This window comes from Sus scrofa, chromosome 6 (assembly GCF_054392235.1).
Source record: "Sus scrofa isolate SSC_HxYL_T2T_F1_AM1 chromosome 6, Sscrofa_HxYL_maternal_Yorkshire_Landrace_v2.0, whole genome shotgun sequence".
In the NCBI taxonomy this organism is placed as follows: Eukaryota; Metazoa; Chordata; class Mammalia; order Artiodactyla; family Suidae; genus Sus; species Sus scrofa.
Window position 1 is genome coordinate 13,935,550 of NC_139388.1, and position 27,567 is coordinate 13,963,116.

General features: G+C 50.0%; 1 protein-coding gene and 1 long non-coding RNA gene across 32 annotated transcripts in view; one reads left to right on the forward strand and one right to left on the reverse strand.

Moving 5' to 3' along the window:
* PDPR (pyruvate dehydrogenase phosphatase regulatory subunit) overlaps positions 1–27,207 on the forward strand; it is a 43,428-nt gene extending 16,221 nt beyond the window's left edge. Inside the window, exons 4-22 of one of the 31 annotated variants that reach the window (XR_014805483.1) lie at positions 1,183–1,264; positions 1,361–1,524; positions 2,414–2,535; positions 4,284–4,401; positions 5,144–5,360; positions 5,507–5,778; positions 8,288–8,412; positions 10,504–10,659; positions 11,122–11,255; positions 11,634–11,782; positions 12,249–12,361; positions 14,080–14,174; positions 15,643–15,732; positions 20,333–20,515; positions 22,166–23,739; positions 24,868–24,978; positions 25,092–25,167; positions 25,337–25,450; positions 25,785–27,207. Coding sequence is in view for 4 of the 31 variants with exons in the window: in XM_021093788.2 (XP_020949447.2) it covers positions 1,183–1,264; positions 1,361–1,524; positions 2,414–2,535; positions 4,284–4,401; positions 5,144–5,293; positions 5,586–5,778; positions 8,288–8,412; positions 10,504–10,659; positions 11,122–11,255; positions 11,634–11,782; positions 12,249–12,361; positions 14,080–14,174; positions 15,643–15,732; positions 20,333–20,515; positions 22,166–22,570 (2,279 nt within the window). In the remaining 27 variants the exon portion in view is untranslated. Of the gene's footprint in view, positions 1–1,182; positions 1,265–1,360; positions 1,525–2,413; positions 2,536–4,283; positions 4,402–5,143; positions 5,361–5,506; positions 5,779–7,164; positions 7,220–7,511; positions 8,413–10,503; positions 10,660–11,121; positions 11,256–11,633; positions 11,783–12,248; positions 12,362–14,079; positions 14,175–15,642; positions 15,733–20,332; positions 20,516–22,165; positions 23,933–24,867 lie in introns of those variants that run through there. The other 30 variants (XR_014805482.1, XR_014805467.1, XR_014805475.1 and 27 more) reach the window with 30 other exon arrangements.
* On the reverse strand, positions 21,459–26,021 carry LOC146402212 (uncharacterized). The gene is made up of 2 exons (XR_014805520.1): positions 22,045–26,021; positions 21,459–21,935 (listed from the first exon to the last, which is right to left on the reverse strand). It is a non-coding gene; the product is annotated as an uncharacterized LOC146402212 (long non-coding RNA).
* Positions 27,208–27,567: the final 360 nt, after the last annotated feature.

Genomic DNA, 27,567 nt, shown 5'->3' on the forward strand with positions numbered 1-27,567 from the left:
ACTTTTAGAATGATGTGAACCTTTTGCCAACTAAAACATAAAATGATAAAATGAAGCCATCGGGATGGGGGGAAACCTACAGCAGAAAACTACCAGAAGTAACGTAATTATATTTCGTTTGAATACATATTGCTTTACTCTAGGGGTAAAAGAACTCACCCAGAGACTTCTGACCATAGGATTTGTCTTTACCCTCAGTCCACGTCACAAGGAACAGATGTGAACAAACATGGACCTGTAATCAGCACATGTGTTTTTCAAGTAGTATGGACGCTTCTGTTTGTGTGTATCCTAAAGTTCAGCAAAGAAGTAAATAGATTGAGGTTACATCTACCACCTTTAAAAATCAGGCTCTGAAATTTCAGTTCTGCAAACATGGCAGTGAAGGGCACAGTTATCTGATGATTTCAAAGGAATAAGAAAATATTTAAGTGATCCTGACTGTATTTCCCTTTAAAAAGTTACCTGATTGAGTCAAGTGTTTTTTCTTCATGGGACCCAAGAGCCACTGCATTCTGGGAGGATTGTCATTGACCCGTGTGTAATAGTGGTTATATCTGGTACGTGGATTGCAAACAAGAAGAATTGACTCTGGCTGACTTGGGCAAAACGGAGTTTGTTGGAGGGCCGTTAGGGGTCTGCAGAGTTGTCAGGAGGCTGCCAATTGGAGCCAGGTGGAGGCCAGGGTGTGGGGACCCAAGAGCAGCCAGTCCCTTGGCTGGCACAGGAATAGTCTGGCCAGGACGCTGCTGCCACAGAGATGAGGGACTTGCAGCCAGTCCCCTCCTTGCTCAGGACTGAGGATCCAGGAGGGTCAGGTGGGCTGATTTAGGTCACAGGCTGCTGGCTGTACTGAGGGGGCTGGTGTGGTGAGCAGCCTTCCACCAGGGTTACACGCCCACCGAGAAAGCACAGGAGTGAAGAATAGATGGGTCACAGTTACCTCTCCCCCCAGAAAGGTTTGTTCAGCAGTGGCGCCCTTCCTCTCTATCGTGAGTGATTTTAGGTACAGGAGCATCTCATTTGATCCTCACAAAACTCTGGTGAGAGTGTGTGGTTGGTGGTGGTGCAGGACTCAGCCCAGGTCTCCTGCTTTCCGGTCTAGGGGGTTCGCCACTCTGCCCTGACCCCGACCGCACGCCTGGCCTGGTCTGTCTCAGTTTGGGCCGTTCTTCCTTTCAGGTTACATAAGGACGGGCTCCATCTTTCTGGCCCAAACTCAGGACCGCCTGATCTCCCTGAAGCGCATCAACTCAAGGCTGAAGTACGTATGCGCTAGAAGCCTGTCCTGACTGTACTGTCAGCTGACCTCTGCCGCAGGGGCCAGCGAATGTCCTTGTCCCCCTGTGTTCTGTGGCAGTGTTATAGGCATCCCTTCCGAGATCGTCTCCCCCAAGAGAGTGGCTGAACTTCACCCTCTCCTCAACGTGCACGACCTGGTGGGGGCCATGCATGTTCCCGAGGACGCGGTGGTGTCCTCCGCCGACGTGGCTCTTGCCCTGGCGAGTGCCGCCTCCCAGAACGGTAAGCAGCTTTGGGGGTTTGGAAGGAAGGGTCGACTGAGAGAGTGTCCCACAGCAGGCAGGACGCCAGCCAGCTTCCATACTGGAACACTGGCTCTTAGCTCTTAGTATTTTTTTTTTTTTTTTTTTTTTTTTTTTTGGCTTTATGCCATTTCTTGGGCCGCTCCCACAGCAACTCGGGATTGGAGCCGCGTCTACAACCCATACCACAGCTCACGGCAACGCCTGATCCTTAGCCCACTGAGCAAGGCCAGGGATTGAACCCGCAACCTCATGGTTCCTAGTCGGATTCGTTAACCGCTGAGCCATGACGGGAACTCCTTAGCATTTTTGTTTTCACGTAAGATGTCTTAGTAAATATTTTCCTGAGGGCCACAGTTTTCTTACTAAAGTCCCAAGGCACTGCTCTTAGTACTCCTTGCAGCACTTTCGATGTAAGGGCATTTTATTTCCCCACAGGACTTGAGCAGCTCCACGGGTGAGACACACCTTGGGGTTTAATCCACAGCTCGGATGATGTCCTGCTGTTGGAATGAATGAGGCGAAGGCTTGTCAGTGTCAGGGGCATTGCACACTGGGGATGAACTGGTTCGTGGTGTAGGCAGATGGGGATTTAAGATGCCCTGTTGAACGTGTCCTCTGCTGCCCGTTCTGTGATTCCTCGCAGGCAATGACGTGCTCCAGTCGCTTTTCAAGGGGCCTGGTATTCCCCTCGCTCTTGGGAAGGGCCCATTTCCACGGTCTCAGGACGAGGTTCCAGGGGTGTTTGGTTTTTAAAGCTAAAGCATCAGCCTGGCCTTTTCCTTGTTGGTTGAGTTGAGGGTCTGCCGCAGGCGCCTCATCCTGAAACATCAGATGGTGACACCAACTCTCTCTTTCCCGTGGAACAGGTGTTCAGATCTATGACCGCACAAGCATTCTTCATGTTATGGTCAAAAAAGGTCAAGTCACTGGTGTGGAGACAGATAAAGGACAGATCCAGTGCCAGTATTTTGTCAACTGTGCTGGTCAGGTAGGTTAGCAGCAGTACTGGGTCCTGCATTTTCTTACTGAACTTTTGTCTCCAGGTATTTTTGGTGTAGAGACCTAAGGTTAATTCTGTGACAGAAGAAACAGAAGTCAGGGCCCATGTTGTTTCTTGTCTGGACGGGAAGACTCAGAATTCGCGCACCCCAGGTCGGACCCCTGTGCTTCCTCCTCACGCAGAAGCACAGGGGACCTTTCCTCCCTCCGCCCTGGCAGGTGGGCGCTGTCCTGGTCAGGAAGGCGGGGAAGCAGCTGGGCATTGACTTAAATCAGTCCTCGGCTTCAGAGCTCTCGGTGGTGGTGCCTTTCATCCTGCCACCCAGCAGGGAAGTGTTAGGCTGTTCTATTGTGTTGGGAACATGGACGGAGTTTCCACTGAAGGCAGATTGGTCCATTGCCTCCCACTCAGTAGTCCTAAGGGGATCCAGAAGTATTTCTGTCACGTGAATTTCTTTGCTTTTCATTTTTTATTTTTATTTATTTCTTATCTTTTTCTAGGGCCGCACCCATGGCATATGGAGGTTCCCAGGCTAGGGGTCGAATTGGAGCTGTAGCCACCAGCCTACACCAGAGCCACAGCAATGCCAGATCCAAGCCTCGTCTGTGACCTACACCGCAGGTCACAGGAACACTGGCTCCTTAACCCAGTGAGCAAGGCCAGGGATCGAAGCTGCATCCTCATGGTTCTTAGTCTGATTGGTTAACCACTGAGCCACGATGGGAACTCCTTCTTTGATTTTTAAATTTTATTTTTTTCCCCTTTTACAGCCACAACCTTGGCATATGGAAATTCCCAGGTTGGGGGTCAAATCAGAGCTGCAGCTACAGGCCTATGCTGTAGCCATGGCAACACTGCATCCTAGCCGCATCTGCGACGGGCAACGCTGGATTCTTAACCCAGTGAGCAAGGCCAGGGATTGAACTCACATTCTCATGGAGACCATGTCAGGTCCTTAACCCGTGAGCCACAATGGGAACTCCAGTTTTTTTGTTGTTGCACCTGGTACATGTGGAAGTTCCCTGGACCAGGATTCAAACCCTTGCTACAGCACTGACACAAGGAGTCCCCTTTCTGGCTCAGCAGTTAATGAATCCGACTAGGATCCATTGGGATGCCGGTTCATCCCTGGGTCTCCATCAATGGGTTAAGGATCCAGCACTGCCGGGAGATGTGGTTGTAGGTCACAGACACAGCCTGGATCCCGAGGTGCTGTGGCGTAGGCCAGCAGCTGTGGCTCCAGTTTGACCCCTAGCCTGGGAACTTTCATATGCTGCCAGAGCAGCCCTAAAAAAGAAAAAAAAGGAAAAAAAAAAGTTAAAAAAAAAAAACCCCAGTGACTTAAGCCACTGCACTGACAGCCCCAGATCCTTAACCTGCTGCGCCACAAGAGAAAGCAAACTCCTATGCGAAGTTCTTTATGGCTGGGACTTGGGGTTGGTCGTTGAGACCAGGCGTTTTTGTTAAAGGGCCTCACGGCTGCCCACGAGCTCCTTTGACCAGCTGGTTGCCCTGCCTTCTGTGATCCGAGAGCAGATGCTGCGGTTTAAAGGGTACAGAGTGTGGCTCGCCGTCTGATCGTTGTATACAGCAGGCTGGGACCTGGCTTCTTGCAGCCGACAGGGTGGCAAGAGCGCACAGAAGCCACTTGAAGTTCAGCCCTTTTCCAGGGGCTGGACTTGCTCATTTGTCTTTCTGTTCCTCTTCCACCCACAAATCAACCTGTCCGTTTGTAGTGGGCATACGAGCTGGGTCTGTCCAACGAGGAGCCGGTTAGTATCCCGGTCCATGCCTGCGAACACTTCTACCTTCTGACTCGCCCCTGGGAGACCCCTCTGCAGAGCAACACACCAAGTGAGGACCTGCGCTTTGTCTTCCATCTCGTTTCCTTGCCCCGGTCTGTCCTCTGCAAAGGCTGCCGTCCCGCTGAGGACAGGCCGTGCCCGGGAGAGCCTCGTCTCTTCCAGAGCATGGGACAGGGAGGGGGACCCCATTCTGGCCTGACTTTAATGACTCTTCGAGGAAGGGTGGCCCGGACGGGCCTTCTGCTGGAGCCGTTGGCTTGGCTCTCTGCCAGCTAGCTGGCGACCCAAACGGAGGTCTACACTGAGCCTGTTTGCGAAGTTAGCGAGGTCTTGACTGGGTGCTGGACGCTGTGGAGGCGTCCTGGGTGAGCTCTAAACTCGGGCTGTTAACCGAGTCCCTCCTGGGGCCTCGGCCCAGGTGTGGTGGCACCTTGAGGCCCTCAGCCCTGGAGCAGGCTCTGCAGCCCCCACTCCCACCGGGCTTTCACGTGGCACCGGGCCGGTCGGGCAGTTTGACTCGGAGAACTAGTCAGAGCTTCTAGGGAAGCGATCAGGCTCGGGATCACCTGAGGAACGTTCTGCACTGTGAGAGTGTGTGTGGGGGGTCCCCCATGACCCGGAGAGGGTTTTAAGCGAACGGATGCCTGTGTCCGCGGGGGGGTGCTGTCTGGTTGAGAAGGCCAGTCCCGGGTGTTGCTGTTTGGCGCTCTCTGCCCAGGAGCCCGCCGGCTCGCCTCTGAAGCCCGTCTCTCCCCTCTGCTCCCCGCTCCCTTGTCGTTTCTCTTCCTCAGCTGTGGTGGATGCTGACGGCAGAATTTACATCCGCAACTGGCAGGGCGGCATCCTGTCCGGGGGCTTCGAGAAGAACCCGAAACCGATTTTCACCGAGGGCAAGAACCAGCTGGAGATTCAGAATCTGCAGGAAGACTGGGATCACTTTGGTGTGTGAACGAGCTCACGACAGGAATGCCTGATACTTGTCTGCGATGCTTTAATTTCCTAAGCGTTGTAAGGAATAGTTCCTTCCTTGGTCTTTGTAACAAGCCTGAGGGCAGTTACCCAGTTTGCCTGTTGTAAGGTTGCGTTTGCTGACGAGCAGGTTCGAGGAACTAAAACCATGTAAAGGAAGCTCTGGCTTCTTGCTTGCCACTTAGAGTCACCGCTGACACTGAGGCTGGGAGGAGGCCTCTTTGGTGCAGAGAGCTGAGGACTCTGGGTCTGGTTTCGCCGTAGAGCCCCTGCTGAGCTCCCTCCTGCGCAGGATGCCGGAGCTGGAGCGTCTGGAGATCCTGAAGCTGGTCAACTGCCCCGAGACCTTCACCCCAGACATGAGGTGCATCCTGGGCGAGTCTCCTTCCGTGCGGGGCTACTTCGTCCTGGCGGGAATGAACTCTGCCGGCCTTTCGTTTGGCGGAGGAGCGGGGAGGTAAGCGCTCCAGCCCGGCTTGCTGGGCTCCTCCTTTCTGGAGGTGCTTCTTGTTCACATGGTCTGGGACATACTCAGTCCAGGGTGTTCGGAGGAAGAGGAAGACCCGGTAGTGACAGAGCTGTCCCCTTCAAGGTACTCACCGGGGGAGGCTCTCCCCGGCTTCCGGAAATGTCACTGTGCCGAGCGTTTGTGGGATTCCTCTTTCGGAGTCAGCCCGGAGCCTGGGGGATGTTCTTTTGAACTACTTAGGGTCATAACAAATGTTGGTCCTTTAAGTGCGTAATTGAGTTTGGAAACAGCCACGTGTCAGGGAGGTGGAAGATCATGCTGATTACACAAGTTCTTATTTTTAAATTTGTACTAATAAAAATTAAGCTAGTGTTGAAAGGACAAATACTATATAATTCCACCTTGAATACTTAGAGTAGTCCAGTTCCTAGAACTGGAATGGTGGTTGCCAGGGACTGGGGCGAAGAGGACTGGGGAGCGTCTACTTGGTGGATAGAGACTTTGATTTTGGAAAGATGGAAAGAGTTCTGGAGATGGATGGTGGTGATGTAGGCGATATGAAAATACTTAACATCATTGACGTATATATTTGAAAATGGTTGAGATGGGAAATTTTATGTTGTGTGTATTTTACCACAATTAAAAAAAAAATTTAGGAGATCCCATCGTGGCTCAGTGGTTAACAAATCTGACTGGGAACCATGAGGTTGCAAGTTCAATCCTTGGCCTTGCTCAGTGGGTTAAGGATCCAGCATTGCCGTGAGCTATGGTGTAGCTTGCAGATGCAGCTCACATCCCCTGTTGCTGTGGCTCTGGTGTAGGCTGGCGGCTACAGCTCCGATTCGACCCCTAGCCTAGAACCTCCATATGCCGCGAGTGCAGCCCTAGAAAAGACAAAAAAAAATTTTTTTTTTGATTAATGGACCAGTATTCCTTTCCTTTATTTTCCTTTTCTTTCTTTACTTCTTCTTTTTTTTTTTTTTTTTTTTTTTTTGTCTTTTTAGGGCCATACTGGTGGCATATAGAGGTTTCCAGGCTAGGGGTCGAATTGGAGCTGTAGCCGCAGGCCTGCGCCACAGCCACTGCAATGCCAGATCTGAGCCACGTCTTCAACCTACACCACAGCTCATGGGAATGACAGATTCTTAACCCCCCGAGCGAAGCCAGGGATAGAGCCTGTGTCCTCATGGATCCTAATGAGATTTGTTTCTGCTGAGCTCCCCTTTCTTTTTTATCTCTTTTTTTTTTGGCTGTGCCGTAACATGGGTTATTGAGTTCCCAGACTAGGGATCAAACCCGGGCCACACTGGTGAAAGCACTGAGTCCTAACCACTACCAGGGAACTCTCTGGACTAGTACTTTTTTTTTAACTAATTTTTTTTTTTTTTTTTTTTTTTGAGTCATGCCTGCAGCATATGAAAGTTCCCAGGCTAGGAGCCAAATTGGAGCTGTAGCAGACGGCCTGTGCCACAGCCACATGGGAACCAAGCCACATCTGGGACCTACACCACAGCTTGCGACAACGCTGGATCCTTAACCCACTGAGCAAGGCCAGGGATCAAACCCATATCCTCATGTTTTCTAGTCATGTTCTTAACCTGCTGAGCCACAACAGGAACTCCTAAAACTAGATTTTATCTGTGAATTTTTATTTACTTGCTTTGTTTTATGACTTTTTTCTTTCCTTTTTTTGGCCACCCCACGGCATATGGAGTTCCCAGGCCAGGGATCATATTCGAGCCACAGCTTTGACCTAGTGCACCAATGCTGTATCTCAAACCCACCCCGCTGGGCTGGGGATTGAACCTGCTTCCCAGCATTCCCCAGATGCCACTGATTCCGTAGCGCCGTGGTGGGAAGACCCTGACTTTTTTTTTTTAACTGATGATTGCATCTATGCCACATGGAAATTCCCAGGCCAGAGATTGAATCAGGCCTCAGCCATGACCTAAGCCGCAGCTGCGGCCACATGGGGTCCTTTCACCCACTGCTTGAGGCTGGGGATCAGACCTGCACCTCTGCAGCTACCTGATCTGCTGCAGTCTGATTCTTAGCCCCCTGCACCACAGTGGGAACCTCTGGGTCAATATTGTTATGTGAGTTGTGGAGTGGCTTTGAAAAGAGTTAGGGAATAGAAGTTACCAACGAAACGTTTGGAGCAAAGGAGATACAGCCAGATGACTGTCTTCTCCTGAGGCGACTGTTTTACAGAGCAAAAGCCCCTGGATGTATAAATATGGAGTACACTTGTACGTATATTTTCCTCTTACTTCTTGATAGTTGTGGCTTATCTCAGATACTTTTTAGGGTATCATTAGAGCGGATACCCTCATAGTGTTCTTGTTAGAGCGGTAGATGGATCCAGTTTGTTTCTTCCAGAAGTTAAGGAAATTGCCCATAATTGCTCAGCGCATCTACCACAGGATAGGGTCTCTCGATTCAGTTGCTGCTTGATTCCTGGTCCAGTGCTGGGAGTGTTGCCCATCTGTCTACACAGGTACCTCGCTGAGTGGATGGTGCATGGCTATCCCTCAGAAAGCGTCTGGGAACTGGACCTGAAGCGTTTTGGAGCCCTCCAGAGCAGCCGCACTTTTCTTCGACACCGGGTCATGGAAGTCATGCGTAAGTGAAGCTTTATCCCTCCTGCCCCTGGTTGTCGGCATCTGCCCAGCGGCCTGTGCGCGCATCCAGAGGAGCAGGTGCTTCCGCGGTTCTTTAGTAATTGCTTCAAGTTGGGCTTCTGGTGTTTGGCTGGTTTTTTTTTTTTTTTTTTTTTTTGTCTTTTTGCCATTTCTTGGGCCGCTCCCGCGGCATATGGAGGTTCTCAGGCTAGGGGTTGAATTGGAACTGTAGCCGCCAGCCTATGCCAGAGGCGCAGCAATGCGGGATCCGAGCCAGGTCTGCGACCTACACCACAGCTCACAGCAACGCCAGATCCTTAACCCACTGAGCAAGGCCAGGGATCGAACCCGCAACTTCATGGTTCCTCGTCGGATTCATTAACCACTGTGCCACGACAGGAACTCCTGGTGTTTGGCTGTTTGAGGCCTGTGTTGAAGGTCTTATGTCCATGGGACGTTTATGGAGCATTTTCCTTAGTGATTGTACCTTGTTTACCTCTGGGACCAGGAAGGTGGACTGAGATGCACAGGTGGTAATTCCTGTCAGACTCCTGGCAGCATCTTCTTGCACTTTCCCCGCCTCCTTGCACTTGGCTCTGTCAGAGCGAATGCCTTCACTCCCTGCTTGGTCTTTGCGAAGATGGTGTGCTTCCCAAAGCTGAGGCTTGGCCACGTTCGTCTCAAAGCTTCAGGCCTCTGAGTGACTCTCTCATTTACCCATCATGTGCTGGCAAGATAGGAAACCACTTTTTACGTAAAAAGAGAGCATACATTCTTGCTCTTTCTCTTTGTTTCTGTTTTCCTCTGATTTTGAAGAATTGACCTCTTTTTAACTTGTTACTCTACCTCGTTTTGGTTTTATTTTCCAGTGAGCCCTCTAGAGACAACTTTTCTTTCACGAATTGAACCAAAACAGATGGTAATTTCATTTTTCCGTGCTGAGGAGCTATTCTCAGATTGCCAACATATGGATAAAGATCTTGAACATGTTTATGGTCAGGGCTAAGTTTCTACGTTGCCTGTGGCCACCATTCTTGGTTAAGGATAGACTGTTAGTTACCTCAGTTACCTGGAGCTTCCGCGCACGGTGAGGCCTTTGACCCCTGTGTGCTCACTTTTGGCTTGAGGCAGTTCAAGGGCTTGGTAAGCAGTATGTGTGACTGCTAAGGGTCTTTATTTTTAGCAGCTGTCTTGGTTACAGTGCGAACTGTTATAAGTCTAGGTTTGCACGGCCATAGTTACTTTGGAACCTGTGCAAATCATAACCGGGCCAGAGCTGCTTCTTGATGATACAGCACTTTCGGTGGCTGTGTCTGGTTCTCCTAAGATGGAAGTCGGAGGCGTAATAGCAAATGGGGAGGGGAAAGGAGAGCCTAAAGCCCCAGGGAAGGACCCCAGCGTGCGTGGCCGCCTTCATCTCCTGGCCTCCCTCCACGCTGACGTACCTCTCGTCTGGCCTCGTGTGATGTTTTCTCTCTGGAAGGGACTAGAGAGCGTATTCTCTCTGGATATTTTTACTTGTTGCCATTGCAGATTGGACATTAGGAGAACTGAATTCTGACCCTAGCTTTGTTATGTGAATAATGTCACTGGGACAATACCGTGCAACCTGTCAGATTTCAGAGCCACCAAATCAAGGTATGCTGTGTGTCCTTTCACTTGAGGAATGGTTACATATTAGGAAGCGTGTGTGACAGGTCTGAGGCTCCAACAGCACAGGCACTGGCAAGAATCAGGTGCCATTTTTTCATACTTTGTAGCCACCTATGTCCCTTATGGGGCTTCAGCAAGGTTCAGAACTATGACCTTTCTCCCATTGTTTCTACCTACATATTTGGAGCAGTGATTATGAACAAAGACCCAGGGTCAATATATGACTCAGAGCTGCGTAACTCCATGGGGGGGCGGTGCCAGCTCTTTGAATGGGATCCTTTCTTCTGGAACTTGCCTGTTATACTGGGTACTGTTTGGCAAATGAGACTACAGCAGCTTGGAAAGCATGCTCTTGGGAATAGGAGCAACCCAGTCTCAAGAATAGCGGGTGCTCAGCTCCGTGGCCTGGGCTTTCAGAGACTGTTGTTATCTTTCCCAGCTCTGTTGTATGATCTGAAGGTTCCCCGTTGGGACTTCCAGACCGGGAGGCAGTTACGGACCTCTCCTCTCTATGACCGGCTGGATGCGCAAGGAGCCAGGTGGATGGAGAAACATGGATTTGAGAGGCCCAAGTACTTTGTGCCGCCAGACAAGGGTAAGAAGGCACATGCTCATTTTTGTTCTTTTTTTGGTCCTGATGATGATAAACCTTGTTTTCATTTATTTATGTGTTGTGTGTCTTTTTAGGGCCACACCTGCAGCATATGGAAGTCAGGGCTAGGGGTTGAATCAGAGCTACCGCTGCTGGCCTAGGCCACAGCAACACGGGCTCTGAGCCGCATCTTCGACCTACACCACAGTTCACGGCAGCACCGGATCCTTAACCCATTGCATGAGGCCAGGGATCGAACCTACGTCCTCCTGGATACCAGTCAGATTCGTTTCTGCTGAGCCGCAACGGGAACTCCAAACCTTGTTTTTAAATGTATATAGCTAGACTGTGTTTCTGGGAGAATAAATAATAAAAATCTACTACACTCTACTAAGCTACCAAGGAGACGCCCCAATACAAATCCACTCCTTTTCTGTCTTCCTTTGGTTTCTCTCTGTCCTGCAGACCTCCTGGCCTTGGAGCAGAGCAAGACTTTCTACAAGCCAGACTGGTTTGAGATTGTGGAGTCTGAAGTCAAGTGCTGTAAGGAGGCCGTGTGTGTCATCGACATGTCCTCCTTCACAAAGTTTGAAATAACAGTAGGTATTTGGGAACCAGAAGAACAGATTTGGCGTGTTTATTGAATGCCTCCTGTTTTTCATCTGTCACTTCAAAAGTGACTCTGTAACAACTCTGGCATGTTTTAGTGTTTCACCTGTATTAGAACATTTTTCTGGAATGTTTAGCTCTTTGTTTCTATTGCTTTATCTGCGTGCAGAGGCCCACTTATCACTAGAATCAATAGCTCACTTTGCCTGCAGCTCCTTGCAGTGGACTAAACCTACACATGATGTCGCACAAGCCCCGGTTAATCAGTTAATCGATTCTTCTCAGCAAGCGGCCCTGCTTGTCAGGTTGCATGACCCAGCCAGAGAGTCTTACGTTCGTTCTCTCTGCTTGCTTCCCTAACCCTCCAGTCCACTGGGGATCAGGCGTTAGAAATTCTCCAGTACCTGTTCTCCAACGACCTTGACGTGCCCGTGGGCCACATCGTGCATACCGGCATGCTCAACGAGAGTGGAGGATACGAAAATGACTGCAGCATAGCCCGGCTGAGCAAGCACAGGTGAGCCGGCTGTCGCCGCCGCTCTGCAGACCCCGCGCCGCCCCCGGCCCCTCTTGGCTGTGGCAGAGCATCAGCTCACTTCTCCAGGAAACCGTAATTATCCCGAGCACAGAAAGCCATTGTATTGACTCAAGGCCAGTTTGTTAGCAGCCCAACCCCCAAAAAATCACCAGGAAAAAAACCCCACCAGATTCATTAAAACTCCCCGTGGAAAAATGAGTTCCTCCCCTGGGAGAAGATGCCGCATCTCAGGCGAGCGGGTCTGTGTGATACCTTGGCACTGGCAGGAAGCCGGAATCTTCTGTTTCGCTCTGACGTTGTCTCCTAGAAGTACATGCTCTTGGGCTTCCCCGGAAGCTAAGGGATCGTTTGCCCCACTCGTTGCTTTGAAACTACCTGAGAATTGAGTGCTTCCTGATCACTCTCCTGCTGCCTGGTTTTGATTATTTTTGGGTCCCACTTTCAGTTTCTTCATGATTTCTCCAACCGACCAGCAGGTCCACTGTTGGGCCTGGCTAAAGAAATACATGCCAGAAGACAGCAACCTCATTCTAGAGGACGTCACCTGGAAATACACTGGTAAGGGGGCGCTCTGGGACCAGCCGAGTGAGAAAAGGCCAGATGAGTCACGTTGATCCAGATCTGTCTTCTCCATTTGCCTTCTCTATATTTGAAAAATGCGGAGTTCCCATTTGAACCTGACAATGTCTGCGAGAATGTATGTTTGATCCCTGGTCTCACTCAGTGGGTTAAGGATCCGGCATTGCCCTGAGCTGCGGTGTAGGTCACAGACTTGGCTCCCATCCTGTGTTGCTGTGGCTGTGGCATAGGCCAGTGGCTACAGCTCTGATTCAGTCCCTATCCTGGGAACTTTGATAAGGCCGCAGTTGCAGCCTTAAAAAGAAGTTAAAAGAATAAGCTTAGAAGAGGCTCTTGGTCATAGAAGATTGATCTCTAATGCTTCCCCATATTTTTATTTAGTTTTTATTTTGGCCTCGCTTATGGCATGCGGAAGTTCCCAGGCCAGGGATTGAACCCGCTCAGTCACTTGGGAACTCCGTTGTTGTTGTTTTTAAATAGCTCTTTCTGCATCTGATTCCAAGTCTTTTTTGTTTTTAAGTAATGGTAAATTCCTTTGTCATTATTAATTGTTTATTCCCCATATTTTTATAAGTGTGGAATGAGTTAGTGCTTTCGTTTCTGTGTGTTGTATTCACTGCTATATCCCCCTACAGCCAGCATATAGGAATGCAAATATTTGTTGAATAACTCTTTTTTTGAAGTATTTTACTGAGTTGCCGTGGTGGCTCAGCGCTAAAGGACCCGACTAGTATCCACGAGGGCCCAGGTTCAATCCCTGGCCTTGCTCAGTGGGTTAAGAGTCCCGAGGTGCTGTGGCTGTGGCATAGGCTGGCAGCTATAGCTCCTATTCAACCCCTAGCCTGGGAACTTCCACATGCTGCAGGTGCGGTCCTAAAAAAAGAAAAAAGTATTTTTATTACCTAAGAATTTTCTTCGAAATTTCCCCTTAGGTTTTTTTTTCTTTTTTTAATGAGTTAATAATTTTTCAGGGTGATTTTCTGATTGTCTCTTCCTCAGCAGTCCTCTCAGGGAGCAGCACCTCCTCTTCTGCCACCCGATTCCAGCTTTAACCCCTTCCCTACCTCCCACTCAGTGGACTCCTGCCCCAGCTTCCTCCAGGCCCTCCTCCCCAGTTCACTGTGGGAGCAAAGATGACTACCTTCTTGCTACCAGATTGGAAAACTATAGACGCTTATTGAAGCAAGGCTGTTTTCTGGTCCACTTGAGGGTATTTGCTGTGTAGTTGGCTTGGATGTGACAGAATCCAGGCTGGCTGGGAAGCTCTCCTCAGGGCTCTCCTGGCACTGATTTGGGTTTGGTGCTTTTTCCATCGTGTAGCCACACTGCGGAGAGGGGAACAGGAATTGTGCAGGGGATTTATGGCCAGCCCTAGGCGTGGGCTCCTGACCTCTGGCCTCATGATCCCGGTCTAGCTGCAGGGAGGCTGTGGAGGTTTGTCCTCCGTGTACCTGGGAAGGGGAAACACGCGGCCAGGCTCTCAGGTGCTAGGAGTCAGCAGCTGCATTAAGCAGCCCTGTCAAGGGAAGTGTATTTGCCAGAATCAGGGGCCACTCTGGGGTTGGCTGGGCAGAGAGACGCTATCACGGGCTTGCCACCCAGCCCTGGCATGGGTGAGCAAGGCCAGAAGACACCTTTCCCAGTGGCTCAGCTCTTCACCTGGAGTGGCCTGACGTCTCTTGTTCTTTTGCATTTAGCCCTCAATCTGATTGGTCCTCGAGCTGTGGACGTCCTGTCCGAGTTGTCCTACGCCCCGATGACTCCAGACCACTTCCCAAGTCTGTTCTGCAAGGTGGGTCCTGGTAAAGTTCTAGTTTTCAATGAGTAGGGAGTATTTTTTAATAGAGATGGCGATTGCATGTTCTCACCATGGTGTTAACATCTATAAAGTGTGTTGTGACTTTTATTAAGGAAACAAAATTAATGCATTTCTTTACTTTTCAACCTTCCTGGTCTCCTTATTTAATAAACATTGATATCTTTGAAGTGGACCTAACTTGGCTGAGTGTCAGTTCTATATACTAATTGCTGTCCGTTGCGGTGGATTAAGTTTTTAAGTTACAGTATCAGGACACAGATGTCAAAAAATGCCAGTCAGGGTCAGTCCACTTCTCTCCATGCAGTGCTTCCTCTTTTCCGTACACATAGTAACTTCTGTGTATGTGGCATCTTCAGGTAAGAAATGGTTTAGGTGAATCCCTAAACAACTCACCTGATTTTCTTTCACCCTTCCTCCCTCCCTCCCTCTCTTCCTTCAGCTTCCTTTCTGTCGTCTTTTTAGGGCCACACCTGTAGCATAAGGAAGTTCCCAGGCTAGGGGTTGAATCAGAGCTACAGCTGCTGGCCTATGCCACAGCCACAGCAACGAGGGATCCGAGCCCAACTAGTATCCATGAGGATGCGGGTTCTATCTCTGGCCTCATTCAGTGGGTTAAGGATCCGGCATTACCATAAGCTGTGGTGTAGGTTGCAGATATGGCTCAAATCTGGTGTGGCTGTGGCTGTGGAATCGGCTAATAGCTGCAGCTCCAATTCGACCCCTAGCCTGGGATCTTCATATGCCACAGGTGCAGCCCTAAAAAGCAAAAAAAAAAAAAAAAAAGAGTGCAGCAGTGGCACAACAGGGCACCACTCGCTTGTGGTGTGACAGGTTAAGGATCTGGCATTGTCATTGCAACAGCTTGGGTAGCTGCTGTGGCTTGGGTTCAGTCCCTGGCCCAGGAACTTTCACATGCCCTGGGAGTGACCGAAAAAAAGAAAAAGAAAGAAAATTAGAAGCCCAGTCTCTGCCCCCAGGGTGGCAGTGAAATGTGTTCAGTGGCCATCCTGTGGGGCAGGAGCTCAGGACCTGTCCGCCAGGTGCGCTTGGTCGGTCAGAGGAGACATGGGCCAGGGCTCCGTTGCTCCCAATGCCCCTGACTAAACACATCTTCAGCAGGCTGTTGGGAAGGGAGTATTGCAGGCTGGTCAAAGACTTGGCCTCCACTTGGCTCCAGCAGCTTGGCTGGCACGCCTGCCCTGGGGCTGTTCATGAGAAGAGATGCTGGAAAGGCCGGGCTCTGCTCTGCAGGACCCATCTGACACCTGGAAAACACCAGGTTGAGCAAGAAATTCTTTCATTCACACGTGTCCCCTTTAGGGTCAGACAAATGGGTGCAGAGCTAAGGAGAGGAGTTTCCTCAGCCATTCATTCCTCCAACGAGGGGAGGGGCCGCTTCCCTGAGGCGTTTCCGTGGTGACCTGCTCCCTTTGCTTCACAGGAGATGAGTGTGGGCTACGCCAACGGCATCCGGGTGATGAGCATGACGCACACGGGCGAGCCGGGGTTCATGCTGTACATCCCCATAGAGGTGAGAACCGGGACGAGGGTGCTGGCAGGGTCCCAGCACCATGTCTGCTGGGGCCTTTGCTCACTCAGGTAGGCTGTGTGGAAGGAATTTTGAACATCTCTAGCTAAGTTCCTTGCTTTTTTTGAATAGGTAAGCCATGTACATGGTCTAAAAATAAAAACCTATGAAAGTAATCAGTGCCACCAAACCGGTTCCCACCAACCACCACTAGTGACAGAGTTACTAGTTTATATCCTGTCTGAGGTTTTTGTGCATATGGAAGCAAAATCCAAGACTTTCTTCTTTCCTCTTTGGCCGCCCCATTGCATATGAAGTTCCTGAGCCAGGGATCAGATCTGAGCTGCAGTCGTGACCCAGGCCACAGCTGCGGCAACATGGGATCCTTAACCCACTGAGTGAGGCCAGGGATTGAAGCGGCAACTTCATCGTTCCTAGTCGGATTCGTTAAACACTGATCCACGACGGGAACTCCCCAAGAGTCTTTTTCTTTATTGCGTGCACCAGCACAGAGTGTTCTCAAATTTTGGGCTGATGGGTGCAGAACGGTTTATCTGTGCAGTTTTAATTTCCCTTAAGCAAGAGACTGAGCTACTTTTTTTTTTTTTTTTTAATTTATTTATTTTTCTGCTGTGCAGCATGGGGGCCAAGATACACTTACATGTATACATTTTTTTTCCACCCTTTGTTCTGTTGCAATATAAGTATCTAGACATAGTTCTCAATGCTACTCAGCAGGATCTCATTGTTACTCCATTCCAAGTTGTATCCGATAACCCCAAACTCCCAGTCCCTCCCACTCCCTCGCCCTTGGCAACCACAAGTCTGTTCTCCAAGTCCATGATTTTCTTTTCTGTGGAAAGGTTCATTCGTGCTGTATATTAGATTCCAGTTATAAGTGATATCATATGGTATTTGTCTTTGTCTTTCTGACTTATTTCACTCAGTATGAGAGTCTCTAGTTCCATCCATGTTGCTATAAATGGCATTATGTCATTCTTTTTTATGGGTGAGTAATATTCTGAGCTACTTTTCAGAACCTGTCTACCGCAGATAAGAGCCCATCTGCAGGGTGTGCACCGCTCTGCCCACCCCTCCTCCACACTGCTGTTCCTGGTGTCCCCGTCCCCTTGCCTCCCCCGACCATGCTCCGGCCTCAGGGCCTTTCCACTGGCTCTTCCTCTTCCCTGGGTGTGTCCTTCCCCCACACAGAGCCTCCCAAGCTCGAGGCCACACCTGCCGCTTGGCTCTTGTTCACTCTTCACCTTGGTGACAAGACCTGTGGGTTGCAGCCCCCCCTCCTGCGTAGCCTCCTTCCCTATTTTCTGTTGTGCTTAGCAGTGTCTCAGAATACATATTTTCTTTATTTTCTTCATCAGCTTACCCCTGTTTAAATATGGGTTCCTTGAAGGCCGGGATATTTGTCTTAAGTTCTGTATCCCTAGCACTTAGAGAAGTACTTGGCACAGAGTAAATGTTCTGGCCGCATCTTTTGTCCATTTTTGTACTGAATTATTGGTCTTTTTCTTTTTTTTTCTTTTCTTTTCTTTTTTTTTTTTTTTGTCTTTTTGCCTTTTCTAGGGCCAAACCTGCGGCATATGGAAGTTCCCAGGCTAGGGGTTGAATCAGAGCTGTAGCCGCGGGCCTTCGCCACAGCCACAGCAACATGGCTCCTAGTTGGGTTCGGTAACCACTGCACCATGACAGGAACTCCCGGTCTTTTTCTTAATTTCTTAATTTCTCCGAATCAGACCATTCTTTCTGTTAAGTTGTAAATTTTTTTTCCCAGTTTGTCATTTGTCTGGACTTGGGTTTTTTGCTATGTAAAAGGGCTTTTAAATTTTTAGTTTTTAGTTTTTATTACAGAAAGTATTTCATACGTTGCAAAAATTTTTTTGGATAGGTGAATTCATCAGTCTTTTCTGCACCTATGGCATATGGAAGTTCCCAGGGTAGGGGTCGAGTAGGAACTGCAGCTGCAGGTCTACACCACAGCCACAGCAACGTGGGATCCAAGTCAGTGACCCGCACCACGACTCAGGGCAGGCAACACTGGATCCTTAACCTGCTGGATCCCTGGAGGCCAGGGATTGAACCTGTGTCCTCAGGATACCAGTTGGATTCGTTACCACTGAGCCATGATGGGAACTCTGGAAGGGTGTCTTTAGTATCTTTTAAGTGATTATGATTTATGAAAGCTATTTTTCCTGTGTAATAAGGCTTTAACCTGTTTCCTTCCTAGACTGTTCTGTAGTTTATACTTTTTAGTTGATTCTCTGGAATTTCCAGGGTTCAAGCCTAGCATAAACAAATAGTAATAGTTTTTCTTGGTTCTAAATAATTTTGACCAATTTCTTTCCCTTGCCCAGTTGTCACAAGTAGCATTGACCTCCGGTGTCCTCATCGTGTTTATTAGTCACATCACTCATGGTTAAGCTCTATTACGTGAAGCACATATCGGCCCATGAAATTTCTGAGTGTAGAAAAGTGGATGAAATAGTGTAACAGTATTACAGTGAAGGAGCTGTTCATGACTGCGACTAGTTGATGACACACGTCGCTGATCTGTTTTGCGGATACTGACAGGGAGCGACCGTGAATGCCAGAGAGTCATCGAGGTGTCAGCGCCACTCCCAGGTCGTTAATTGGCCAAGCCCATCAGGAGGGGGAAGACTTGTCTGCTACCTGCTCTTCCTGGGCTGGTCCCACTTTATGGTTTTCCCTGTGTCCAAGAGGTCATTTGTGTACTGCCCAGGTTCTTTTCAAGCTGGCCTTGTGTCCTCAGGCTTACACTTGTCTCTTGGAGGAGATGCCTTTCAAAGCACAGTGGTGGACAACAGGTTGTTTGGTTCACACCGAATGCCTGGCAGTTAGTAGGCACATGAGTAAGCCGTGAGCACTGGGTCAGCACTGTCCCCCTTGCCTTTCTCCTCTAGCCTCAGACTAGTTGTCCTCAGCTGCTTGAGCTCTTGCCTCCTCTGTCTTCCTTTTACCTCAAGCACAGAGCACTCAACCTGAGCTGCTACTGAGCCCGCTCCAGATGCAGCTCCTTCGTCCTCTCACCTCCCCGCCAGGCTCCGCTGGTCTCCTCCACCTGCCTTGGCTATTGGCGGTATTTCACTTACACGCCTACCACAAGCTTTCCTACATCTAAGGCTGTCTTGACCTTGGTGCTCTGTGTGTTTAGTCGATGCCGTTGAGCTCAGTAGTGCCATTTATAGAGCAGCATACACGGCCAGGATAAGGAACTGCAATACCAATCAAGCCGAGGTTTTGTCCCCTGCACCCCCTCTCCAGTTTTATTGAGGTTTAATCTGTATGCATCATTGTATAAGATGAAAGTGTACAGTATATAGACTTACATAGCCTATAAAACGATCGCCGCAGTAAGTTACCATTCATCACCTCACATAGATACAGTAAAAAAATGTTTTCCTGGTGCTGAGACCTCTCAGGAGGTACTGCCAACTTGGACCTGTATCGTACTGCAGTGTCCACTTGTCATCACGTCGTCCATCACAGCCCTGGTCTGACCTGGTAACTGAAGGTTTGGACCTTCTGACCACTTTCCTCCAGTCCCCCCCTACCCCCCGGTGATGACAAAACTTGTTTGCTCTTTGGGGATGGGGTGGGGTGGAGGTTCTGTATGTGAGATCACACAGTATCTGTTTTGTTTATTCCTTTGTGTCTTATTTTCTCTCTGTTTTACAGTTTTTTAAAGTTACAGTGTATTGATGTTGGGCTAGTGTGTTTAGATTATTTGCTTTCCTTTTGGAAGACTTGTGTTCATTGAAGTTGCCTGATACTGACATGTGTACGGAGCCAAGAACAAAACGTGAGAGGCCGCAAGTGGTGGGACACGGGTAGGCAAGCTCTGCATTCCGGGGTCCCTGTGACTCGCTCTGGGTCTCTGAGAGCAGAGTCGCACGTGACATCTAGAGTGACGTGCACCAGCAGACTCACAGCTCAGGCCGGGGTCCCTGTGACTCGCTCTGGGTCTCTGAGAGCAGAGTCGCACGTGACATCTAGAGTGACGTGCACCAGCGGACTCACAGTTCAGGCCGGGGTCCCTGTGACTCGCTCTGGGTCTCTGAGAGCAGAGTCGCACGTGACATCTAGAGTGACGTGCACCAGCGGACTCACAGCTCAGGCCGGGGTCCCTGTGACTCGCTCTGGGTCTCTGAGAGCAGAGTCGCACGTGACATCTAGAGTGACGTGCACCAGCGGACTCACAGCTCAGGCCAGGGCCCAAGGGGAGGACCACGACTGGGGATCTGGAACAGGAGAATAAAGCCAGCGGAGGACGTGTGGCTGATGGAGAGGCAGTTACGGGGCTGGTCTTGTACTGAGTGTGAGAGCTTCTGTGAGTTACTAGGGAATAAATGGTACTGCTTAGATCTTAGGCATTTTAGAGAAGTGAACAGATGAGGCTGCTTCTGCTTTTGTGGAGCTTAAGTCTAGGCTGTAGCACTTTGGTTCCTCAGGCGGGTGGACAGCTTTCCCCCTCGTCGAGTAGCAGTGTCAGCCGTCAGGCACTGCCGGTCGCATCCCACGGTTGACGCCGAAGCTCTGCTGGTTACGCACCTTTCCTCTCTCCCTCTAGTACGCCCTGCACGTGTACAACGAGGTGATGAGTGTCGGGCAGAAATACGGAATCCGGAATGCTGGGTATTATGCTCTCCGTAGTCTCCGAATTGAGAAGTTTTTTGCCTTCTGGGGTCAAGATTTAAACACACTCACCACACCCCTGGAATGTGGACGAGAGTCTCGGGTGAAGTTAGACAAGGTACTGTATCTGCGTGTATTTCCTCTGTCCTCTGCTTCCTGGGCAGGGAGCCTGCGTGGGCACAGAAGGAGCCGCTGTGGGAGGAAAGGGTGCAGGTGTCAGGGCCTCAGTGGTGACGATCCGGGTGCCCTCAGCACAGAACATGCACCTACGGCATAAAACACTCGTTCTGGAAACAATACATAGACAACACTTGTTTGGGGCACCGAGACTGAGGGCTTTCTGGGCCGTTTTTCTGAGTTGACTGGTGATTCATTAACATGCCATGAATATGTGTGCAAATGAGTCACTTTACATTCAGTTGCCTATTTTTTTTCCAAAGTTAATATATGAAAATGATTTTAAAAATTACAGTTCAAGAGTCTGTTGAGTGAAAAGTCTCTTTCCCACCTCTGAGCCCACCCAGTCCCACTGCCCACTTGACCAGGGCTGCAGTTTCCTGTGTCTCCTCCTGGGGAGCTCCCTGCAGTGTGAACAGAGGATTGTGTCATGTCCCTCTCACCACTTTTTATCTTGGGGAATTTTTTTTTTTTTTTTTTTTTGCATTTTCTGCCCACCTGTGAGGCATGTCTAAGTTTCCAGGCTAGGGGTCAAATCAGAGCTACGGTTGCCAGCGTATGTCACAGCCACAGCCACATGGGATCCGAGTCGTGTCTGCGACCTACACTGCGGTTCACGGCCATGCTGAGCGAGGCCAGGGATCGAACCTGAGTCCTCATGGATGCTGGTCAGGTTCGTTAACTGCTGAGCCGCACCGGGAACTCCCTCCCCTCACCACTTTCTTAACTTAGATGGTTGGATGCCACATACTGGCTATATTGCACCTGGCTTTTTTCACTTAACAGAATACCTCAGCAGTAATTCCCTGTCTACACAGTAGATTTTTGGTGTTCTTTGTGAGCAAAAATGGGGAAAACATAAAGAAGAAAATTAAAATCACTCATTTTATCTTTTCAGAGAGTCACTGTTAAGAGTTTATTTTATCCTCCCCTTCTTTTTGTACATATGCATATGTAAATATTTATGCATCGAATACAGATATGTATGCATGAAGTTTTTGTTGAGATTATATAAAAACATTGCTTTTCTCAAGCAATTCTAGCAAACATTTTCGAGTGATTTTTCTTCCTAAGTATTTTTGCTCTCTGTGGCCTTGTTATTGAAATGTGTTTATAGAACAGAAAAAAGAGCGATGTGTGCCTGTTACCAAAAACATTCTCTGGAGTTCCCGTTGCGGCACAGTGGTTAACGACTCCGACTAGGAACCATGAGGTTGCGGGTTCGGTCCCTGCCCTTGCTCAGTGGGTTAACGATCTGGCGTTGCTGTGAGCTGTGGTGTAGGTTGCAGACACGGCTCAGATCCTGCGTTGCTGTGGCTCTGGCGTAGGCTGGTGGCTACAGCACCGATTGGACCCCTAGCCTGGGAACCTCCATATGCTGCGGGAGCGGCCCAAGAAATAGCAAAAAAAGACCAAAAAAAAAAAAAATTCTCTGAAGGCATCTTTCATCTCGTGCCTGCCATTTTCCACAGCCTGGGAAACACAGCCTTGGCCTGGAGCTTGCCGGGGGGTGTGTGTTGGGGGTGTGGTCCACGGCAGCAGCACTAGGCCTGCGGGCAGACCTCGTCTCAGTGCTGCCTCTCTTTCCTAGGGGGTGGACTTCATTGGGCGAGCTGCCCTCCTGGAGCAGAAGCAGAACGGGGTGTACAAACGCCTCACCATGTTCATCCTGGATGACCATGACACAGACCTGGACCTCTGGCCTTGGTGGGGGGAGCCCATTTACCGAAATGGGCAGTACGTGGGCAAGACTACCAGCAGTGCCTACGGCTACACCCTGGAGCGCCACGTGTGCCTGGGCTTCGTGCACAATTTTTCCGAGGACACGGGGGAAGCACAGGTGGTGACAGCGGATTTCATCAACCGGGGAGAATATGAGATTGACATCGCGGGACACCGGTTCCAGGCCAAGGCCAAGCTCTACCCCGTCCCCTCCCTCTTCACCCATAAACGCCGAAAGGATGACATGGAGCTAAGTGACTTGCATGGAAAGTAATGCCAGGCCAGTCTCCCACCTCCTCACCTTCTCATCATCTCAGGAGCTTTTCTCCTCCTCCTGGTCCCATCCCTCTTCTGGATTTAACCTTGGCCTCCCACCTCTTAGCTCCTTGATAGCATTTTAAGCGTTTAAGCGTGTCCTTTGCACCCTCTCGCTTCCCTGCTGGAGTTTGCCCATCTCCCGATACTCACTCTGGGCTGGTCGTGCGCTCCCTTAGTGACAGGAAGGCAGGGTGGGCGAAGCCTCTACTTGCGGACACGGGTTACGGTGGCAGCCTAACGTCAGATGCTGTGTTCTTGAAGCGGGGGGGAGGGGGGGGCTGGTGGCCTGCAGGCCTCTGGGTAAGAGTCCATCTCTGTGGGGCTCACTTTTCTCCGAGGAACCTGTCAGTGCTGGTGGGTCGGTGCCAGTTTGGGACAGCCCTGGGGACTAGCCCCCTTTGAGCCTGGCAGCCCCTTCTCCCACGCTGTCGTGCTGGGGGTTGGCACCCCGACACCTCTAGCAAGAGGATGACCATCTACCTCGGTGGTATGGGGTGGGCGTTGCCTGTGGGTTTGCAGATATAGTTACCTGTCCTGGGCTCCGTAACGAGCCGCTTATCAAGATTGTTGGGCCAGAGCCATCTGCCTATCACTTTCTTCATCTCTTGTGAATCTCTGTAAGTAGAAGGGTTTGGTGGGTCTGTTGATCTAGGTTAACAAGGCAGCCTGAGTTTGCAAGGGAAAGACCATGTTGCCGTCTGTGTTGCTACTGCCCGCAAACAGCGCTGAGTTTTCAGTGCAAACACGACTGCTCTTCCTCTGGCTCCCCGAGTCGAGCCCTCCGACCTTGGCGCGCCTCTTCTCTAAGTGCATGGGACGCTCGGTTCAGCCCACTGTCTCCCCACTTTCCCTCCCTTTCGAACGAGGTTGGGGAGGCAGGACAAGCGTCCTTGGGGCCATGCTGCGTTGAAGAGAGCTACTAGGACCCCAGGTTTTGCTTCCCTGCAGAGACCAGGCAGGTCACACAGAGATGATGCACGCGGGTGCACTGAGGATTCCGAGCGTGGAGGGTGAGTGAGGTTAACCTGAACCCACGGTCTGCTCTCCATCTTCTCATTCCAGCCGCCTCTCCGAATCTTCTGGAACAGCAAGGGACCTGAGGTAGCACAAGGGCCCTGCACGCTTGTAAGCACTGTCCCTGTTTTCTGAGGGTGAAACTTGGATCCCACAGACTGTGGGATCCATCCCCCCACTGACCTCCCCCTGAATGTCCACAATGAATTTGCTAACAAACTGCTGCTAGAGATTTTAATTAACCATAGCCTTTGTTGTCTTGGGTGCATTAGCTCTGATCGGTCCATAAGTATATTACAGAAAATTGTTTTTGGAGTTCCCGTCATGGCTCAGTGGTTAACGAACCCAACTGGTAACCATGAGGTTGCGGGTTCGATCCCTGGCCTCGCTCAGTGGGTTAAGGATCCGGCATTGCCATGAGCTGTGGTGTAGGTCGCAGATGAGGCTTGGATCTGGTGTGGCTATGGCTGTGGTGTAGGCTGGCAGCCGTAGCTCCGATTAGACCCCTAGCCTGGGAACCTCTGTATGTTGCAGCTGCAGCCCTAAAAAAAAAAAAAAAAGGAAGAAAATCCATTTGTGTTAGAGGAGTTTAAAATTCTCAGGTGTCTGCCAGCTTTGGCATTTCTCCGGATTTCTGTTCAGTCACTTGATCACTGACTTAAGTGTCTGCTTTCTTACAAGGGCTTCATTAATTTAATGAGGGAGTGTGTAGTTAGAATTCTCTTGGGCGGGGACACCAGATACTGCTTCTAGGCAAAGAAGAGCTCTGTCCAGCTAGAGAGCAGAGCAGAGCAGTGAACAGCGGCTGGGAAACGTGGGGGAGCAGCACATGGGGCCCTGGCCAGTACAGGTGTCCTGCAGCATCTGACCCAAAAAGATGGAAAGAGATGTAGAACTAAAGGTATCTGATGCTCTCTGCCACTGCAGAGTCCTCTTTACAGATGAAAAATTATTTGGGACTGAATCCAAAAGAAATTCCAGATTTGTATATAAGTTACATCTTGTCCATAAATACGGGTCACACTCCTAAGACTCTGGCAAGATGTTAAGATTCTGGGGGCATCACTTGTTCACTGGAACATATTTATCTTCTGCACTTTACAATCCATCCTCGAAGTCACCTTTGGCTCAGTCAGCTCTGGGCAGTATCTATCAATCTGGTCTATTTGGTCCGAAACTGAAGGGGTGACCCTTTCTTGCCTCAGGCATCACTGACAATCAGAACGTCCTCCTTCCTAGGTCACTGCCAGTCTTGAGCAGGGGGACCGCATGGGTTTGCCTTCTGTGATGACTCACCACACCCTAGAGACGGGAAGGATTGTCGAAGGGGTGCCTAGAGCTTTGTTTCAGGTGGTTGGTACTTTCTTCTCTCTGAAGTGATGTCATCACCGCATGTGCTCTCTTGGGAGAGGGGCGCCAAAATCTTCTTAGCATATTCAACTGGAGAATCATTTTGAACCTAGAAACACAAAGTGTGCTGGCCTCAAACAGATGAAGAACCCAGGTGGCATGTCTCCCACGGCCGTCTCCTGCTTTGAGGTGAGCCCCTAGGTCTTTAAGCCACGTGTAAACCCCACAGTCATGTGACTGACAGTGACGAGTTCCTTGTGACGAAAGCTCTAATTCAGAAAGTAGAGCGAAAAGGGACAAGACCTACTTGCTCGGACAGCCCATTCAATGTCCCTTAACTTGTGTTTCGGTCACGTAGCACTGCACCAGCAGGATGTGCTCCAGGCGAGAGAACTCAGCAGTTGCCGCTACATCTCTAGTGCTCTTCTGGGGAGTCCCTGTACCCCCAAATGCAGAGGTGCCCTTTAGCCCGGTAATGAACCCTAGGCTTACTTTGGCCCCACAATTCCCATTTCGGCAGGAGCAGAGCCTGTCGCTTCTGCGTTTGAGTCTCAGCAGGAGGTGTGCTGTCCCCAGATCCACCTTCTTGTACAGACCAAGAGTTTCAGCTGTATCGCTTCTTTCCTGGGCTGTTGTTTCCAAAAACGTAGCTAAACATGAAAAATGAGCTTTCTCCTTTACCTGCCTTTGCATGCATTTGAGATGTGAAGCCCCCCCACTGCCAGCACGTGTGTGGCAGGAATGATAGGAGCTTCCTAAAGCGATTTTGCTTCACTAAAAGGTGTCCTCCTTGCTGTGATTTCCAGCTCTTTTCTCCTCTGGCCTTCGGACGCGTTTGCTGGCATTTGAGTCGTCACCGTCCCTTGAGAACCTGGGTCAGATAGAAGGGGATCGTCCATGAACTAGGTCTTGGTTCTGACCCCAGACTCTGTCCTGGGAGAAGTGTTGTGCGGACTGGCTTCTAGGCATTAACTGTGAGGTTCCTTTTTCTATCTCTTTGTTGTCTCTGGGCCAGTGTCATCAGCAGGGTTCATCTTTAGTATCTAAGAAAAGAGAAGTCAACAGTGCTTAATGCTGAAGCATATAACCTACTGTTTTCATTCTGTCTGAACACCCTCCCACCCCATCTCTCACAAATTTTGATAGAAACAGCGTTTTATCAATATGATGTAGAGAAAAGTTTCTCATGAGTAAGGAATTCTCGTCTGGCACGTCCCGTGCAGGCACATGGACGCAGTAGAAGCACAGCTGGTGGAAGAGACGGCGGCTGATGTCGCGGGCATTAACCAGGCCCTGCAAGAGCTGGGGGGCTGTCTGTCGGCGCCCCGCCCCGCCTCTCTGCCCTCCACTTTAAGGTGCTGAGTTGTAAGGCTCCTTCATTGTCACTACGGGGCTGGCATCTGCAGTCTCTGCAAATACACTATTTTTCAAGAGGACTGAGTATTTTTTGTATCTCGTTGTGTTCTCCTTGCCCATGAAACTCCAGAGCTGGTCCTTGTATAATATGAGTCTGGACTTCTCTGAGTAGAGCTCTTGGAGAATTACACATTTCTTCATGGGCCATTTTTCTCATATTTAGATACACCTATTTTTATCCTTGGCAAGCCTTCTGCCTTCTCGTTTTTCTGTCTCTTAAGGACAGAAACTCTAAGAAGCGGAGAGGATAATTTTAGCATCTGTTTCAGTGGATCCATGCCAGGTTTTCCATGCACACCGAGAACCAGATCCGGGAACACCGCTTTCCTCCGAGTCAGGTTCTAGTGCCTTACACTCCAGAGTGTCACATGGTGGGTGAGGACAGGAAGGACGGAGAAAAAGTACCTTCGGCAGATGACTGGGAGTTGAAAGCTGCTGCAGCTCGTTTCAGCGAGAGGTCTCCAAGCAGCACAGCCAATCCCCTCCTCTTTGGTCAACTCCTGGGAGGTATGAAAACACCTCTGCAAGTACTGTCAAGTGCTGGAACTCATTTGCATTTGTCAGTGTGCAGCTCAGCCCAGCCTCTTCAGTCTCAGTGTAGCGTCAGCATGTGGTCCTGAAGATGTTCAAGGCACTTTAGTAACTGGGCTCGTCCCCTGAGCCCTGGTGAGAAGGGCACACACGGGGACCGAGCGTTTCTGCCCTGTGAGAATGCCGGATTAACAGTGCGCACTGTATTTCTATCAAGCCAGACTTCAATTATGATTTCATGTTACTAAGTTTATAAATGAATAAACAGACATTTGAACTACACTGGCCGTGTCCACTTGTGAACTGTTGTGCATCCTTAGTAAGCAGGTGTACGTATTTGCCATCGCTAAGGACAAAAACTGCGTGAAACCATTTGTACCAGCTACCAAAGCATAAAGGGGACTGTGAGGCCAGAGTAAAGCAGATCCCTGCCCTCCTGTTGCTCGTCCTCAGGTTCCTGTCACTGGGCTGGACATCCTTCCTTACAACAGACTTCATCACAGGAACCTGGCGCTTGACGTGTGACTCCTGTACCAGTGAGCCCACGCCTGTAGGAAAAACGAGCTGTGCGTGCCTTTCCTCACAGCAGTAGAGAGAGAAAAACATCATCAGACAGAAGCAGCCAGGGATCTTTTACTATTC